This window comes from Aotus nancymaae, unplaced genomic scaffold, assembly GCF_030222135.1.
Source record: "Aotus nancymaae isolate 86718 unplaced genomic scaffold, 86718_ANA_hifiasm-v0.15.2.pri h1tg000018l, whole genome shotgun sequence".
In the NCBI taxonomy this organism is placed as follows: Eukaryota; Metazoa; Chordata; class Mammalia; order Primates; family Aotidae; genus Aotus; species Aotus nancymaae.
Window position 1 is genome coordinate 8,101,557 of NW_026988430.1, and position 14,702 is coordinate 8,116,258.

A 14,702-nucleotide genomic window follows, 5' to 3' on the forward strand; every position below is an offset into this window, starting at 1 on the left:
AAAATGACGACAGCGTTTCTGTGTGTAGTCAGATGCACTCTTGAATAGGTGGTATGTGCACATGGCACAGACTGAAGGATGTCCACTGGAGGAGACCGTCTCCCTCCCACCCCTGTATCTGTGTGTGTGTGTGTGTGTGCGTGCGCGCATAGCATGCTCTGTTCTGTACTTTGCTTTCCAAATGAAAAAGTTGCTTCATTTTTTTATAACTAAAATATTGCATTGCATGGATGAGCCATAATTATTTAGCCAGTCCCTGCTGATGGACAGTTAGGTTTTCCCCCAACCTTTTGCTCTTTTAGTGTTGCACTGAATAAGTTGGTGCAAGTTTGACCTGCAGGATGAAGTCCTAGAAGTGGAACTGTGCATCGGTCCTTTTCATGGTTATTGTCCAGCTGTAACCCACAGAACCTGTACCTTCCACAGCCATTGTCGGGCCAGTGTCACAGGCTTCCTCGTGTTTGCCAATCTGTGCACCTTGAGTATTTGTTTATTTTCTCTTAAGTGGGGATGAGCAATACATGTTTTACAACCATTTGTGTTTCTCATTCTGAGAATTGTTTGTACTTATATTCTGCCCTTGCCCACTTTTCTGCTTGGTTTTGGTTTCTCTCTCTCTCTCTTTTTTTTTTTTTTTTTTTTTGAGACAGAGTTTTGCTCTTGTTGCCCAGGCTGGAGTGCAATGGCATGATCTTGGCTCACTGCAACCTCCACCTCCCGGGTTCAAGCGATTCTCCTGCCTCAGCCTCCCAAGTAGCTGGGATTACAGGCATGCACCACCATGACCGGCTAATTTTGTATCTTCAGTAGAGATGGGGTTTCTCCATGTTGGTCAGGCTGGTCTTGAACTCCTGACCTCAGGGCATCCGCCCAGCTCGGCCTCCCAAATACTGGGATTATGGCATAAGCCACCATGCCCAGCCTCTATCTTCTTAAATTAATTATTTATTATTATTTTTAGAAACAGGGTTTAACTCTGTTGCCCAGGTTGGAGTGCAGTGCACCATCATAGCTCACTGTAGCCTTGAACTCCTGTGCTCAAGTAATCCTCCTGCCTCAGCCTCCCAAGTAGCTGGGACTATAGGAACGCACACCACACCTGGCTGTTTCTTTTTTTTTTTTTTAGCTAGTCAAATTTAGCAGTGGGAGATTGTATACCAACTTTAGTGACCCCAAATTTAGTAAGTTCTGATAACCTACTACCATCAGACCAGACCTTTCTTTTTTAAAAAGTTATTACTTGTCTGGCCATGGTGGCTCATGCCTCTAACCTCAGCACTTTGGGAGGCCGAGGCGGGTGGCTCACCTGAAGTCAGGAGTTTGAGACCAGCGTGGACAACAACCTGTGCACCAGGTGCTTCCTGCACACGGCCTCTGATCCCCAGGACCCTGTGAGACAGAGATGCTTCTTCCCATTTACAGGGAGGAAACTGAGTCAGAGAATGAAAGTGGGTCTCTCAAGGTCACACTGCTAAGTGACCCAGGCAGGATTCAAATTCAGGTCCACCTAACTCTGAAGCTGTAAGACAGGTAAATTTTTTCCTGTAGCCTATTAAGGTCACCAACTGGGACCAAGAATTAAACTGACATAAGACAAACAAGAGAAAAGCATACAACTTTTATTTAGTAACTGTTACATGTACATGGGAGCATTCACAAGCAAAATGAAGGCTCAAGAAGCCATTAAGGCTGAAAGCTGATATACTTGGTTGGACAAAGAGGAGTGAATTGTGAGAATGTGACAAGACAAAGAGGTTTGGGCTAAGGCCTCATCATAGATAAGCGATGAGGCAGATGAGGGTTAGTTTAAAAAGGTTTGTTCAAACAGATTCCCCTTGGCCTGGACTCCCTGCCTCTGATTAGAATGGCTTCCTTCCTCCTGGTACAGGGAGGGCATCTTTCCCATGGGAGATATAACTCCTGCTTTCAGGAAGAAAAAGGAAGGTCAGGGTGTCCTCTTTCTATTTTCTGTTTTTAAGTATCTTTAATTCAAAATAATCACTATGCCAAAGCGGCATATTTTGGTGTGAAATGCTCTGAAGCCCATGAAAGCCATGGCTCCTTCCACCCTGCCTAGCAGCCTCCAGTAGAAACCGGAGCTAACAGGGAGTGAGTGCTTGCTAGTGCCCAAAGAGCCTGACATACGTTCTCTTCCCTGTGTCAAGTTAGGGGCTGTCAGTCGCACTTTACAGAGCAGGAAACTGAGGCACGGAGACTGTGGACATAGCTTCCACAATCTCTCAAAGCCAGCAAATGGCAAAGCTGAGACTTGTACTTGGGTGGGCTGACTCCAGAGTGCAAATTCTTACCCACAGAACCAAATTAGCACCTGCCATTATCTAACCACACTTAGTTGTTGATTCCTAAAGTGCAGTCTTTTGTTTCCAGAGTTTAAGTGCCATTCGAGAGGAGGTGGAGATGCCCAACATTGAGAAGATGATCCTGGAATGCAGCACTGACATCAGTGAGTTGTTTGATGCACTCATGACGCTGGAGATGCAGCTGGTGGAGCAGCTGGAGGTGAGGCTGGGCCCTGGGCACAGGTGCCAGAATCTGAGGATGCAGCTGCACATCCATAGGTGAACTGCAGCCTTCACGGGCACGCCTCTGCTGGAAATGTCCAGCACGACTCGGTGTGGCAGGCTGCAGCTTTCTTGCTCATCAGTCCTGTGTTTGCTTTTAATGCATTTTAATCATTTAGATTGGAGGTGATTCTTGTGGAAAATGAGAGGTGAGCTCATTCCTCTGAAATGTTCCCTCTATCCTGGAAGTCAGTGGGGAGAGGTTTTCAGTTAGACCCAAGGAGCTATCCAGGTACTCTAAAGGCAAAACGGACCCCCGCTCGGGGACCAAACAAAGGCTCCTCCGCATTGCAGCCTGCAGTTGCCGCTTCTCAGACGATGCGAGGAGGCTGCAACTCAGCACTAAGTAGTGGAAATGAAACGCGCCGCTGTCTGAAATTCATTAGTGGCCAGAGTGTGTGTTATAAGGCAGCGGAGGCCGGGAGTCTGAAGTGGTGTGATGAATTGAACCTCATCAGATGCTGCTGTGGCTGGGCCAAGAGATAGTGCCTAATCAATTCCTCACACGTCAAGTGACACCTCAGACATGGGATAGATTTCCACATCACATCACAGGGCAGGTGCTCCCTCCCCGCTGGGGAACGCAGGCACTGTAGAAGCAGCACACAGTGCCAGGGGAGGGCGAGGCAGCAGCTCCCAACCTTTTTCAGGCAAGGAGATTGCTTTTTGACATCCAAACGTTTCCCAGAACCCATGTGCTGTCCTACTTGTATTACTGGTGGCCAGAAGGCCACAAGGGCAGTCATGCTTTTCAATGACCCTGTTTTTATTCACTAGAACAGCATGTACATGTGTTTGAAAATTGCGTAATTTGCTCACTCTGCAGACAGTCCTCATGTTCCTATAGATTCCACCCCTGCCCAACTTGCAGCCCCTGGAGTCTATGGCAGATGGGGGTGGGGCACTCCCAGAGAGGCAGGCCTGGAAATCACATCTTCCATTGTTCCTTCAATCAATACTAAGTCCCATTTGGGCTTTAGGTGCCTTGCTAAGCGCCACAAAACAGCAACTAACAGAAAGAGATCTGGGGTGATAGCCAGCTCCTACTGAGGGCCTTCTCTCTGCCAGGCACCTTGCAAAGCCTTTTGTGTGAAGTGACTCATTTAACCTCACCACAACTCTACAACACAGGGATTATGCAGGAAACCTATTTCACAGGTGAGGAAGGTAAGGCCCAAGGAGGTGAAATGCCTTTCCCAGAGCTACACAAAGTGCTGGAGCTGGGATACTGACCCAGGCAGTCTGACTTGACAGCTCACTCCACTGTTTCCCTGGAGGTGATGCACAGATGTCACTGAGAAACCCAAAGGAGAGAGGGTTAGCTCTGTGTGTGTGTTGGGCAGGCAGGTAAGGGAGTAAGATCGGGACAAGTGTTCCTGGCAAAGTTCTGGTGACAGGATTAAACATTCAGAAGGTGAGGGAGTTAATATGGTTGGAGAACAGCAACTCTAGAGAGAGCAGAGGGTCAGTTCACAACCATGTGCTCAGAAGGGTCAAGATGGGTAGTCTTTACCCTGAAGGCCCATGAGCAGAGGAGGTGGTTGCTAAATTCTAAGGAGCACCTTTTGCTCTGTGCTGGATGTCTAAATATGCATATTAACTGTGTTCTTTAACATTTCCAGGAGACTATAAACATGTTTGAAAGAAACATTGTCCATTTGGTGGGACTCTTTATCAAAAATGTCCAAAGCCTATATCCTTTCTGTGATGACCTCCTGCCGTGGGGAGGAACTACAGAGCCCGTGGGGTTGTCCTGGCCTCTGGAGGAGCTGGGGAAGAGGCACCTGAATTTTTAACAAAAGCTAGGGAAGAGTAAAGCTTCTTTGCAAACTAAGAGGATGCAAAAAGTGGGGTCCTCTTCCAGGTGGCCATCTGCAGGGACACTCCCATACCCCCTGCTTCCCCCAGTGCTCTGAACACATTGGCAGAGATGATAAAAAGTCAGTGCTCCATAATCATACTTCACTTTTTACCAGAAATACCTAATCTCGGTTTGATTTACAGAAAGATCTACATATTTGCCAAGATATTTAAATTCATCACAGGATCCTATTTAGTGGGAATCCTCCTTCACCTCTGAAATTAGAGGAATGTAAAAACTCCAATTTTTCACCAATGAAAAAGCTCACCTTCAAAGGCTGCAGATTTGGCAACCACTTAGCATGTTCAAAAGAATGTTCCACAGGGTCTGAGAGGGTTTCCCGACTTTCAGAACAATGATGGCCTGGTTAGAGCTGTGGTTTGGATGCTCAGAGGGACTTCTGTGCAGGGACCGGCTGTTTGCAGTAGAGTCCCAGCATGATTGTTCTCATATGGGTTATGTTCACTGGGAGATGATGCCCCCTGTGTTGCGGGCAACCCCCACGTGGAAGACACTATAAGGAGTGTGTCAGGTGAAATGTTAAGGTGAGGAGCCCACATTGGAGCATGGCCAACCTTCTTCCACCGGAACTCAGGCACTCCACATGGGGCAAACTGCTGTGATCGAGCTAGAAGCAGCCCTCTGGTCTCACAGTCCCTCAGGGAGACAAGTTATAGAGGCAACAAGTGGTCCCAAATGCACAGGGTGAGAAGCAGTTAACCCGGAGACCAGGCCAACAGCCTCCATGCAGGAGGGAGAGAAGCAGCAGTTAACCCGGAGACCAGGCCAACAGCCTCCATGCAGGAGGGAGAGAAGTGGCGTGATGGCAGGGGCCAGGGGTCCGTCGGTGATGACCAGGTGTGGGGCGGGGGTGGGAGTCTGGGATGGCCCGGAGTTTGGTGCTTGTGGGTGGACGGTGCTGCCAGACGGAATCTCTGAGCTCACCTTGGGCCCTTAAAGTCTGTCCCCAGCCCTCTGAGCACGTCAGGGACGCCCCGGGCCTGCTCCTCCCTGGCCTTTGCTTAACTCGCAGCTGCACGATGGCCCAGTGCCGGGACCTGGAGAACCACCACCACGAGAAGCTCCTGGAGATCTCTATCAGCACCCTGGAGAAGGCTGTCAAGGGCAACCTGGACAAGGACCTGTCTGAGGATGTGCGCGCGGTAGGTGGGGCAGGCTTGAGCGTGGCAGGAAGAGGGACAGGAAGGAGGGGGAAAGGGGGAAAGGGGGGTGGAGTTGGACTGGGTGGCACAGGGTGGAGATGGAGCTGGACGGGGTGGGGCAGAGCTGGGCGAGAGGGGAGGGGCGGGGAGGGGCGCGCTGCTTGGAGCCTCACAGACTTGGTCCAGCCCAGCTCTGTGGCTGGACTGAGGCTCTGAAAGTAAGCCTGACAACTTCCCAGAGGCTCAGTGTTCTCATCTGCAAAAGGGGACACTAACCCACTTTGCAGGGTTGCTGGCAGACAAAATAGGCTAACAAAGCACCTGGGGGGGGCACCCAGTGGGGCTCAGTTAAAGAGAAGCTCATGACAATTAGATGGTTTCAACTTTCCAACACAATGGTTTCCAAAAGTTCAATTATATGGAAGCTTCTGGCGCTAAGAGAAGCAGTTGCAGATAGAGGTTGAAGTCTGAGATTTCCCCTGGAGGTCTTCTTAACCTTAGAGTCTCTATGATAAGTACTGTGGGGGTGTTGGAACCACCATTTCTGATCAAGCACAATGCCGCCCAGTTTGCACCAACACATCCACTGATGAATGGTCACAAAGTCAGCGGGGTTAGCCTGGGCACCTGGCTCCATCCCTGGGGTCTGCATGCTGAGAAGGCTCTCCCGGATGTCTGCGCTGGGGTCCAGCAGCAGCATGTCTATGTCTCTGGAAGGAGTGTAGGCATCAAGGGCCAGGCAGAGACACTTTGTTGTCAGGGCCTGCTTTAGTGCATGCATTATTCACTCCACTACCAGTTTCTCAGCTTCTTTCTGTCTCCACATCACCATCAAGACAAGCCATCATCTTTCTTGGCCTGGACGGCTCACCTCTTTACTGTTCTCTTACAGTCTGTCCTCCACTGGCAGCCAGAGGGACCCTTGAAAACCCAGACCCCATCACTGCACACTTTTGCACATCTTCTAGTGGCTTTCATGATCCCTAGAGTAAGCTCCTCCCCATAGTCTCCCAGACTCTCGAGGCTGGACCTGCCCATATGGGCGATTCTCACCCCCAGGTCCCTCACTCCTCATGCTCAGCGGCAGCCTCTGAACTGTTCCCCAATCACCCAGGCTTGCTCCTTCCAGCTGATATTCCTCCTGGCAGACATGCTCTTCCCAGGTCCCCATGTGCCTGGCTTGTCCTTGTCATTCAGATTTCAGCTTGACTCTCTCAGCTCTTGGGAGAGGCCCTTTCTCATCACCTTCCTGAAAAACCACTGTCTCTGGATCACACGCCACATTTATCAGGTCAGAGCCTCATCACAATTTCCAACTATCTGACTGATGTGTATTTGCTCACGTGACTGTTCACACTGCATATAAGCTCATGAGGGAGGACAGGGATGGCGTTTTCACCACCATGTACCTCCTTAGTGCCAGCAACAGTGTACAATGTGCAGCACAGATGCCAGGTGTCTTCTGCAGAATGAGTGAGAGTGTGTGCTCACCAAGCCTCCACTCTGCCAGATATGGGGCTAAGTTCTGTAGACACAGAGGACCAGCAGTCCCTGACTTCCACAGCCTCTGTCCTGGGGCCCAGACAGACACCCAAAGTAGCAGTGTGGTGACAGGGTCACCATGACACCAGCCATCCCTCCCTAGGCTGTTAAATGCGGCTAATTGTTATTGACCAGACACAGGAAAATACCACCCTCCCTGGGAAGTAAGGCTGTCCCTGAGTGACCAGTCTGGAGTGCCCCAGACAGACCACCTTGGAGTGGGTAGAGATCCCTCCCAGCACAGCTCCTATGTCTGTGACACCCAGGAGGCACAGGACTGAAATATGCTCAATTTCTAATGCCTGGGACACACACACAAAAAAGATGAATTCAGAGGCCAACAGCAGAGAAGCAGGCAGGGCTGGCATTTTCAGTGGCCAGCCCTCCCTCCAGCCCAGCTGGCTCTGCCTGGTGCCAACTGACTGCCATTCCTGTGGCTTTACGCCTGCAGTTACAGGAAGAGACTCCCCAGGACCTTATACCATGGCCTAAGTCTCCTTACATCTAAGCAACAAAAAACATGGCCAACTCTTCTCAGAAGGAAAAATATGCTCTGTCTATATGAGTAATACCAACAGTACTTTGGGAGGCTGAAGTGGAAGGATTACTTGAGCCCTGGAATTTGAGACCAGCTTGGGCAATATAGTGAGACTCCCATCTCTACAAATAATAATTAAAAAATTAGCCAGGCATGGTGATGCACGTCTGGTGGTCCCAGCTACTTGGGAGACTGAGGTGGGAGGATTACTTGAGCCTAGGAGGTCAAGGTGGGCCATGATCATGCCACTGCACTCCAGCCTGGTTGACAGCGCAAGACCCTGTCTCAAAAAAAAAAAAAAAAAAAAAAAAAAAAGGAATAATACATCACTGACATTGACTGGGGACCTCCTGAGGGCCAGCCCTCTGAGAAGCACTGAACTCATGTTTGCTCTTTTAATCTTCACATCAGCCTGGTAAAGTAGGTACTATTATGGTTCCCTTTTACAGATGAGGAAACTGAGGCACAGAGATGAAGGACACACAGCTTATAAGTGATAGAGTTGTGATTTGAACCCAGGCAGTTTGATTGAAAGCCTTTGACAAAAGGTCAACTGAGCCTATAGCAAGATGGGGATGTTCAGAGGAGGGACTAGGGCTGTGGGTGAAAAAAATTTGGCTTTGGTTACCTAATTATCAATGAGCATATCTTGATAAGTCACCCTGATGAGATAGGTTATCTATCAAACTCCGCTCATGCAGTTGAGTGACTGTTATCAGCTCATGACTTACATGGGGCCAATCTGTCCAACATCTAAAGTCCTTCCAGCTTTGAGAGGAAAAGCAGAACATACATGTTGAGGAAACAGCCTGGAGCCGGCACTCAGGGAGGGCGTCTGAGTGGATGTCCAGTTGCGAGGGCAGGGTGAGTGCTCAGGCCCAGGCCACGGGAGGATGCAGGTCCCCAGGTTCTGCTCAAGTGGCAGTGGGTCTGACCCAAGCCAGCAGTCTCTGGATATGGGGCTGCCACAAGATTCCGGCTGGCACCAGGAGAATCTGCATTGGTTTGTCCCTGCCCCACCAAGCCAAACTGCTCCTTTGTTTGTGGCAGAGGGGACTGCAGGGTCATCAGTGCCCTTCCTTGGTGTGAAAGAATGATCTGATCCCATGTGCCATGGGGCAGCAAGTCCTCAAGCCACTAGCAGCGTGGTGGTCCTGGGGAGGGGCACTAGCTGTTCCTGTCTTAAAGTTGCTTTGTTGTTACCCAAAGCAATCTACAGATTCAGTGCAATCTCCATCAAAACACCAATGACATCTTTTGCAGAAATAATAAAAAAAAAATCCTAAAATTTGGAACCACAAAAGACCCTGTATAGCCAAGGCCATCCTGAGCAAAAAGAACAAAGCTGGAGGCATCACATTACCAGACTTCAAAATATACTACAAAGCTGTGGTAACCAAAACAGCATGGTACTGGCATAAAACAGACACATACTTCTCTGAGAAAACACCAAATGGTAGATGACACCAGTGCAGCAGGAAGGCCCAGAGGCCCCAGGGGCCTGAAAAGGGAAACCGTGGAAGCTTTATCAGCAGCAACTGGGGCTAGGATTGTGGCCATAGTCGGGGCAGGTGCCAAGGCTACGGAGCTTTCAGAGGCAAGGCCAAGGAGTGGATGCCTGTCACCATGCTGGGCTGCCTGGTCAAGGACATGAAGATCGTCTCTGGAGGAGAGCTATCTCTTCTTATCCCTGCCCATCAAGTAGTCTGAGATTATTGACTTTTTCCTGGGGGCCTCACTCAAGGATGAGCTTTTAAAGATTGCCAGTGCAGAGGCAGCCCCAGCCAGCATAGAGGTTCAAGGTGTTTGTTGCCACCAGGGACTACAGTGGCCACATCAGTCTGGGTGTTAAGTGCTCCAAGGATGCAGCCACTGCCATCAGAGGGGCCATCATCCTAGCCAAGCTCTCCACTGTCCCCATGCAGAGAGGCTACTGGAGGACCAAGATTGCCAGCCCCATACTATCCCTTGCAAGATGACAAGCTGCTGCAGCTTCGTGCTGCTGCAACTGATCCCTGCACTCAGGGGCACTGGCAACCTCTTGGCCTCTGTCCCCAAGAAGATGATGCTGATGGCCAGTACTGACAACCGCTACACCTCAGTCAGAGGCTGCACTGCCACTCTGGGCAACTTTGCCAAGGCCTGCCATCTCCAAGACCCATAGCTACCTGACCCCTGACCTCTGGGAGGTCACCAAGTCTTCCTATCAGGAATTCACTGACCATCTTGTCAAGACCCACACCAGAGTCTCTGCAGAGGACCCAGCATCCAGCTGTGGCTACAACACAGGGTTTTTTGTTTTTGTTTTTGAGATGGAGCCTCGCTCTGTTGCCCAGGCTGGAGTGCAGTGGTGCGATCTTGGCTCACTGCAACCTCTGCCACCCAGGTTCACATGATTCTCCTGCCTCAGCCTGCCAAGTAGCTGGGACTACAGGCAGATGCCACCACACCTGGTTTAGTAGAGACAGGGTTTCACCAATGTTGGCCAGGCTGGTCTCGAACTCCTGACCTCAGGTGATCTGCCCGCTTTGGCTTCCCAAAGTAACACAGGGTTTTTATACAAGAAAAATAAAGTGAATTAAGCCTGTTCTTTTTTTAAACAGATATATAAACCAATGAAACAGAATAGAGAACTCAGAAATTAATCTATGTATTTACAGCCAACTGATTTTTGACAAAAGTGCCAAGAACATTCACTGGGGAAAAAGCAGTCTCTTCAATAAATTGTGCTGGGAAAATCGTATATCCATATGCAGAAGAATGAAACTAGATCCCCACCTCTCACCCTATACAAAAATCAACTAAAAATGGATCAAAGACCTACATGTAAGACCTGAAACTGGTAGAGTGCAGTAGCTCATGCCTGTAATCCCAGCACTTTGGGAGGCCGAGACAGGCAGATTGCTTGACCTCATGAGTTTGAGACCAGCCTGGGCAACATGGCAAAGCCCCACCTCTATAAAAAAACACAAAAATTAGTTGGGCATGGTGGTGTGTGCCTGTAGTCTCAGCCATTGAGGACGCTGAGGTCTGAGGATGGCTTGAGCCCAGGAAGTAGAGGTTATAGTGACCTGAAATTGCACCACTTCACTCCAGCCTGAGCGATAGAGCCTGACCTTGTCTCAGAAAAAACAAAACAAAACAAAACAAAACAAAACAAAACAAAACAAAACAAAACGAAAGACTTGAAACTATAAAATGACCAGAACAGGAGAAATGCTTTAGGACATTGGTCTGGGAAAAAAATTTATGAATAAGACCTCAAAAGCAAAAATAAATAAATGGGAATATATCAAACTATAAATCTTCTCACAGCAAATGAAACAATCAACAGAGTGAAAAGACACCCTACACAGTAGGAGAAAATATTTGCAAATTACTTATCTGATAGGGTATTAATATCTAGAATATACAAGGAACTCTAACATCTCAACAGCAAAAAAACGAACAATTCAATTTAAAACATCTGAACAGATGTTTTTCAAAAGAAGACATACAAATGGCTAACAAATACATGTAAAACTTTCCGCATCACTAGTTATCAGGGAAATGCAATTAAAAACCAATCATCTCACCCCACTTAGGATAATGATTATCAAAAAGACAAAAAAAAAGAAAACAAATGCTGGTGACGATTCAAGGAAAAAGGAGCTCTCATATACTGTTAGTAAGAATGTAAACTAGGACAGCCACTAGGGAGAATACTGTGGAGGGTCCTCAAAGACTACAAACAGAACCATATGATCCAGCAATTTCACTACTGAGCATTTATCCAAAGGAAAGGAAATCACTATATTGAAAAGATATCTGCACCCATGTTTACTGCAGCACTGTTAGCAATAGCAAGATACAGAATCAACCTAGGTGTCCCAACAACAGATGACTGGATACATATACACAATGGAATACTATTCAGCCATAAAAAAAGAATGAAATCCTGGCATTCATGGCAACATAGTTGGAACTGGAGGACATTATGTTAAGTGAAATAAGCCAGGAACAGAAAGTTAAAAACCTCATGTTCTCACCCATATGCCAAAGCTAAAAAAGTTTATCTCATAGAAGTAAAAAGAAGAACAGAGGCTTCCAGAGACTGGAAAGGGTAGGGGGATGGAAGAAAAGGGAGATATTAAAGAATATACCAAATTACAGCTGGATAGGAGGACTAAGTTCTAGTATTCTACACCTCTGTAGGATGACTATAGTTGACAATAATATATAGTTTCAAACAGCTATAAGGAGGATATTGAATGTTCTCAACACAAAGAAATGATAAATGTTAGATGGATATGCTAATACCCTGATCTGATCATTATACATGATAGATGTTGAAACATCACTATGTACCCCATCAATATGTACAGTTATTAGTCAATTTTTTAAGATGCCAACATTGTTTAAACAAAGAAGTTGCTTTGAAAGAAATGAGTCTTTACAGCCACAAGGACTACAGAGCAGGGCAATAGGTCAAAAAAGACTCAGGAGTACCTTTTTGCATGGCCCCTGCCTCCACCCTAGTGGTTTCAACCTGCAGAAACTGTTGAGGGATCCAGAATATTCTACCCACAAAAACTATTCTAAGAGGGAAAATTGAAGTAGCCACCACTCTAGGCCACCCAAAGTCCAGAAACAACTTGCAACTTACATTTCAAAATAATTCCCTGAAACCAGTTTCCTTCTGTTTGCGTTTTACAAATGTCAGTTTTTCATAACCAATGCTAATCGTGTATGTTTCTAAGCAGACTTCACTTTCTGTTGCTTCTCACAGCTTTTGAAGCTATTTTCTACATATTCAAACTCTGAGGGGGATGATTTCTCTGCCTGGCTTAAGAGCTCCACTATGACCCACTTTTTAGAATGAAGGATGAGAACCTTTTTGTGATGGGTTGACATTGTGGTTGTAGTCATCTCTAAAATAACCAGGACCCCCACTCCTAAGCACACTGCCGAGGCTCACTAAAAACAGGCTTTCCACACCTCTGAGCCATTCCCAGAGCCTGGCCTGGGACCTTGTACACACATGGAAAGAACTTAATAATTTCTTGCATTTCTCCCTTGTGACTGTGCTGATTGGTTCCCCAGACACCCCATTCCACACATCAGCTAACCTGGCTTTTCCCACATGGGATTCTGTGGAAAATCAGCATCCCACAAGACATTAACAGGCATTACTCTGAAGTATGTGGCCAAATAAGTGGGAGAACCAAGAGAGATAAAGCTTAAAGGGTTTATTTTCCACAGGACTTTGTACAGCCTTCGGAATACTTTGTACCCTGCAAATTTTCAGCAGGGCCCTAGGGTGTGCTGGCTTTCCCAAATGTATTTTACCAAAGAAGAATACTTTTTTTTTTTGGCAGAAATATTAACATCTAAGATTCTACAGAACATGTTTTAGAGACCATTAACTGCCACTATAGCAAACAACAAAAAGTACATCCTCCACTCGCAAGCCCTCCCTGCAACACGGAGCATCCAGGTGCTCTGCCGCACCAAGCGCCTCTGCTTCAAGGTGGAAGCAGCTGCTTCCTGAGTGCTTCAGTGGCCTTGCCCTGCTCTAGGAAACAACTCCATTTCAACCACTCCAAGCAACAACAGCCATAACGTCAACACCTAGAACCAGTGAGGCCTATTAGAGGGTGGTTATTTCTAACAACTTTTTACAAGACAACAAAATCAGGAACAAGAGAGGGCAGAAAGAGAACCCAAATGGAATCCAAGGTTTGGTTTTGTTGACATGAGTGGCAGTGGAGGGACAACTGTGGGGTGAACATCCATCGGTTTGTAGGGCCTGCTGTCCTCAGAGCAGCCTTGAGACCCTCAGCCAGCCTCATGCTTCCTTTCACCCAGCAGGCAGAGGTTTTGGGTAAGTCAGACTTGAGAGTAACTGAGAGAGAAGCACTGTGAGAACAGATGTCATGGGTGAGGTACCCCCTGGGCAGCCACCTGCCTTCACCCTGGAGGAAACATGCTTCCAGCAGGGACTGCAAAGTAACACCCTGGTTGGCTCTTTCCCCACAACACCTGCCCTGCGCGGTTGGGGAGGCGCTGTCACAGATGAATTCACAGATGAATTGGCAGAGTACGCTGATACCAAGGTGGGCTCTGCTCCGAGTGTGGCCTGCACAGCCAGGTAACTTCCAAATGCTCCTTTGCTATTCAGCTCTCTTAGTGTTCGGGGTGTAATGACACACACAATCTCATTGGGTTCTTTTCACTCACCAGCTTTTTGTTGATAAGAATACGATTGTTAATGCTGTCGGGGCATCGCACGACATCCACCTCCTGAAGATTGACAATCGAGAAGATGAGCTGGTGACCAGAATCAACTCCTGGTGTACACGTTTAGTAGACAAGGTGAGTCAATGCCAAGCCATCCTAGCAGGTTGGAAGAATTTTTTTAGGCTGACATGGAAGTCCTCCCTAGGTAGTGGATAGAATTTTCATTAAGGAATGAAATGAAGAAGGAAAGAAAATTAAGGATTGTAGAACTCCACAGTGAAGACAGCATTGCCCAGAGACTTTAACACCCATGGGCTTCATCGTTTTTCTAACTCCTACTTCAAATATAGAGATCAGCAGAACCTGGGGAGGCTCTGAAGCAAATGAGGAGGCTTGCAGATCTCAAGGAACTGTTTTCCCTTCCCTCAAACTGAACTCAGTGAAAAATATTAACCAATGAGGCTGGGCATGGTGGCTTACACTAGTAATCCTAGCACTTTGGGAGGCCGAGGCGGGTGGATTGCCTGAGCTCAGGAGTTTGAGACCAGCCAGGGCAACATGGAAAAATCCTGTCTCTACTAAGATACAAAAAATTAGCCAGGCATGGTGGCATGCACCTGTAATCTCAGGTACTCAGGAGGCTGAGGCAGGAGAACTGCTTGAACCAGGAGGCAGAGGTTGCAGTGAGCCAAGATCATACCACTGCACTCCAGACTGGGTGACAGAACAAGACTCTGTATCAAAAAAAAAAAAAAAAAAAAAGATATTAACCAATGATCTGATGTAAGGAATCGGGC

The 14,702-nt window shown here is 47.6% G+C and overlaps 1 protein-coding gene and 1 long non-coding RNA gene across 2 annotated transcripts in view; one reads left to right on the forward strand and one right to left on the reverse strand.

Annotated features, from left to right (window-relative positions):
• DRC3 (dynein regulatory complex subunit 3) overlaps positions 1 to 14,702 on the forward strand; it is a 43,944-nt gene that overhangs the window by 27,371 nt on the left and 1,871 nt on the right. The window contains exons 9-12 of the mRNA XM_064378224.1: positions 2,389 to 2,520; positions 4,205 to 4,275; positions 5,483 to 5,606; positions 13,909 to 14,040. Coding sequence (XP_064234294.1) covers positions 2,389 to 2,520; positions 4,205 to 4,275; positions 5,483 to 5,606; positions 13,909 to 14,040 — 459 coding nt within the window. The remainder of the gene's footprint in view (positions 1 to 2,388; positions 2,521 to 4,204; positions 4,276 to 5,482; positions 5,607 to 13,908; positions 14,041 to 14,702) is intronic.
• Positions 1,604 to 14,640, reverse strand: LOC135275738 (uncharacterized). The gene is made up of 2 exons (XR_010343317.1): positions 13,929 to 14,640; positions 1,604 to 5,549 (listed from the first exon to the last, which is right to left on the reverse strand). It is a non-coding gene; the product is annotated as an uncharacterized LOC135275738 (long non-coding RNA).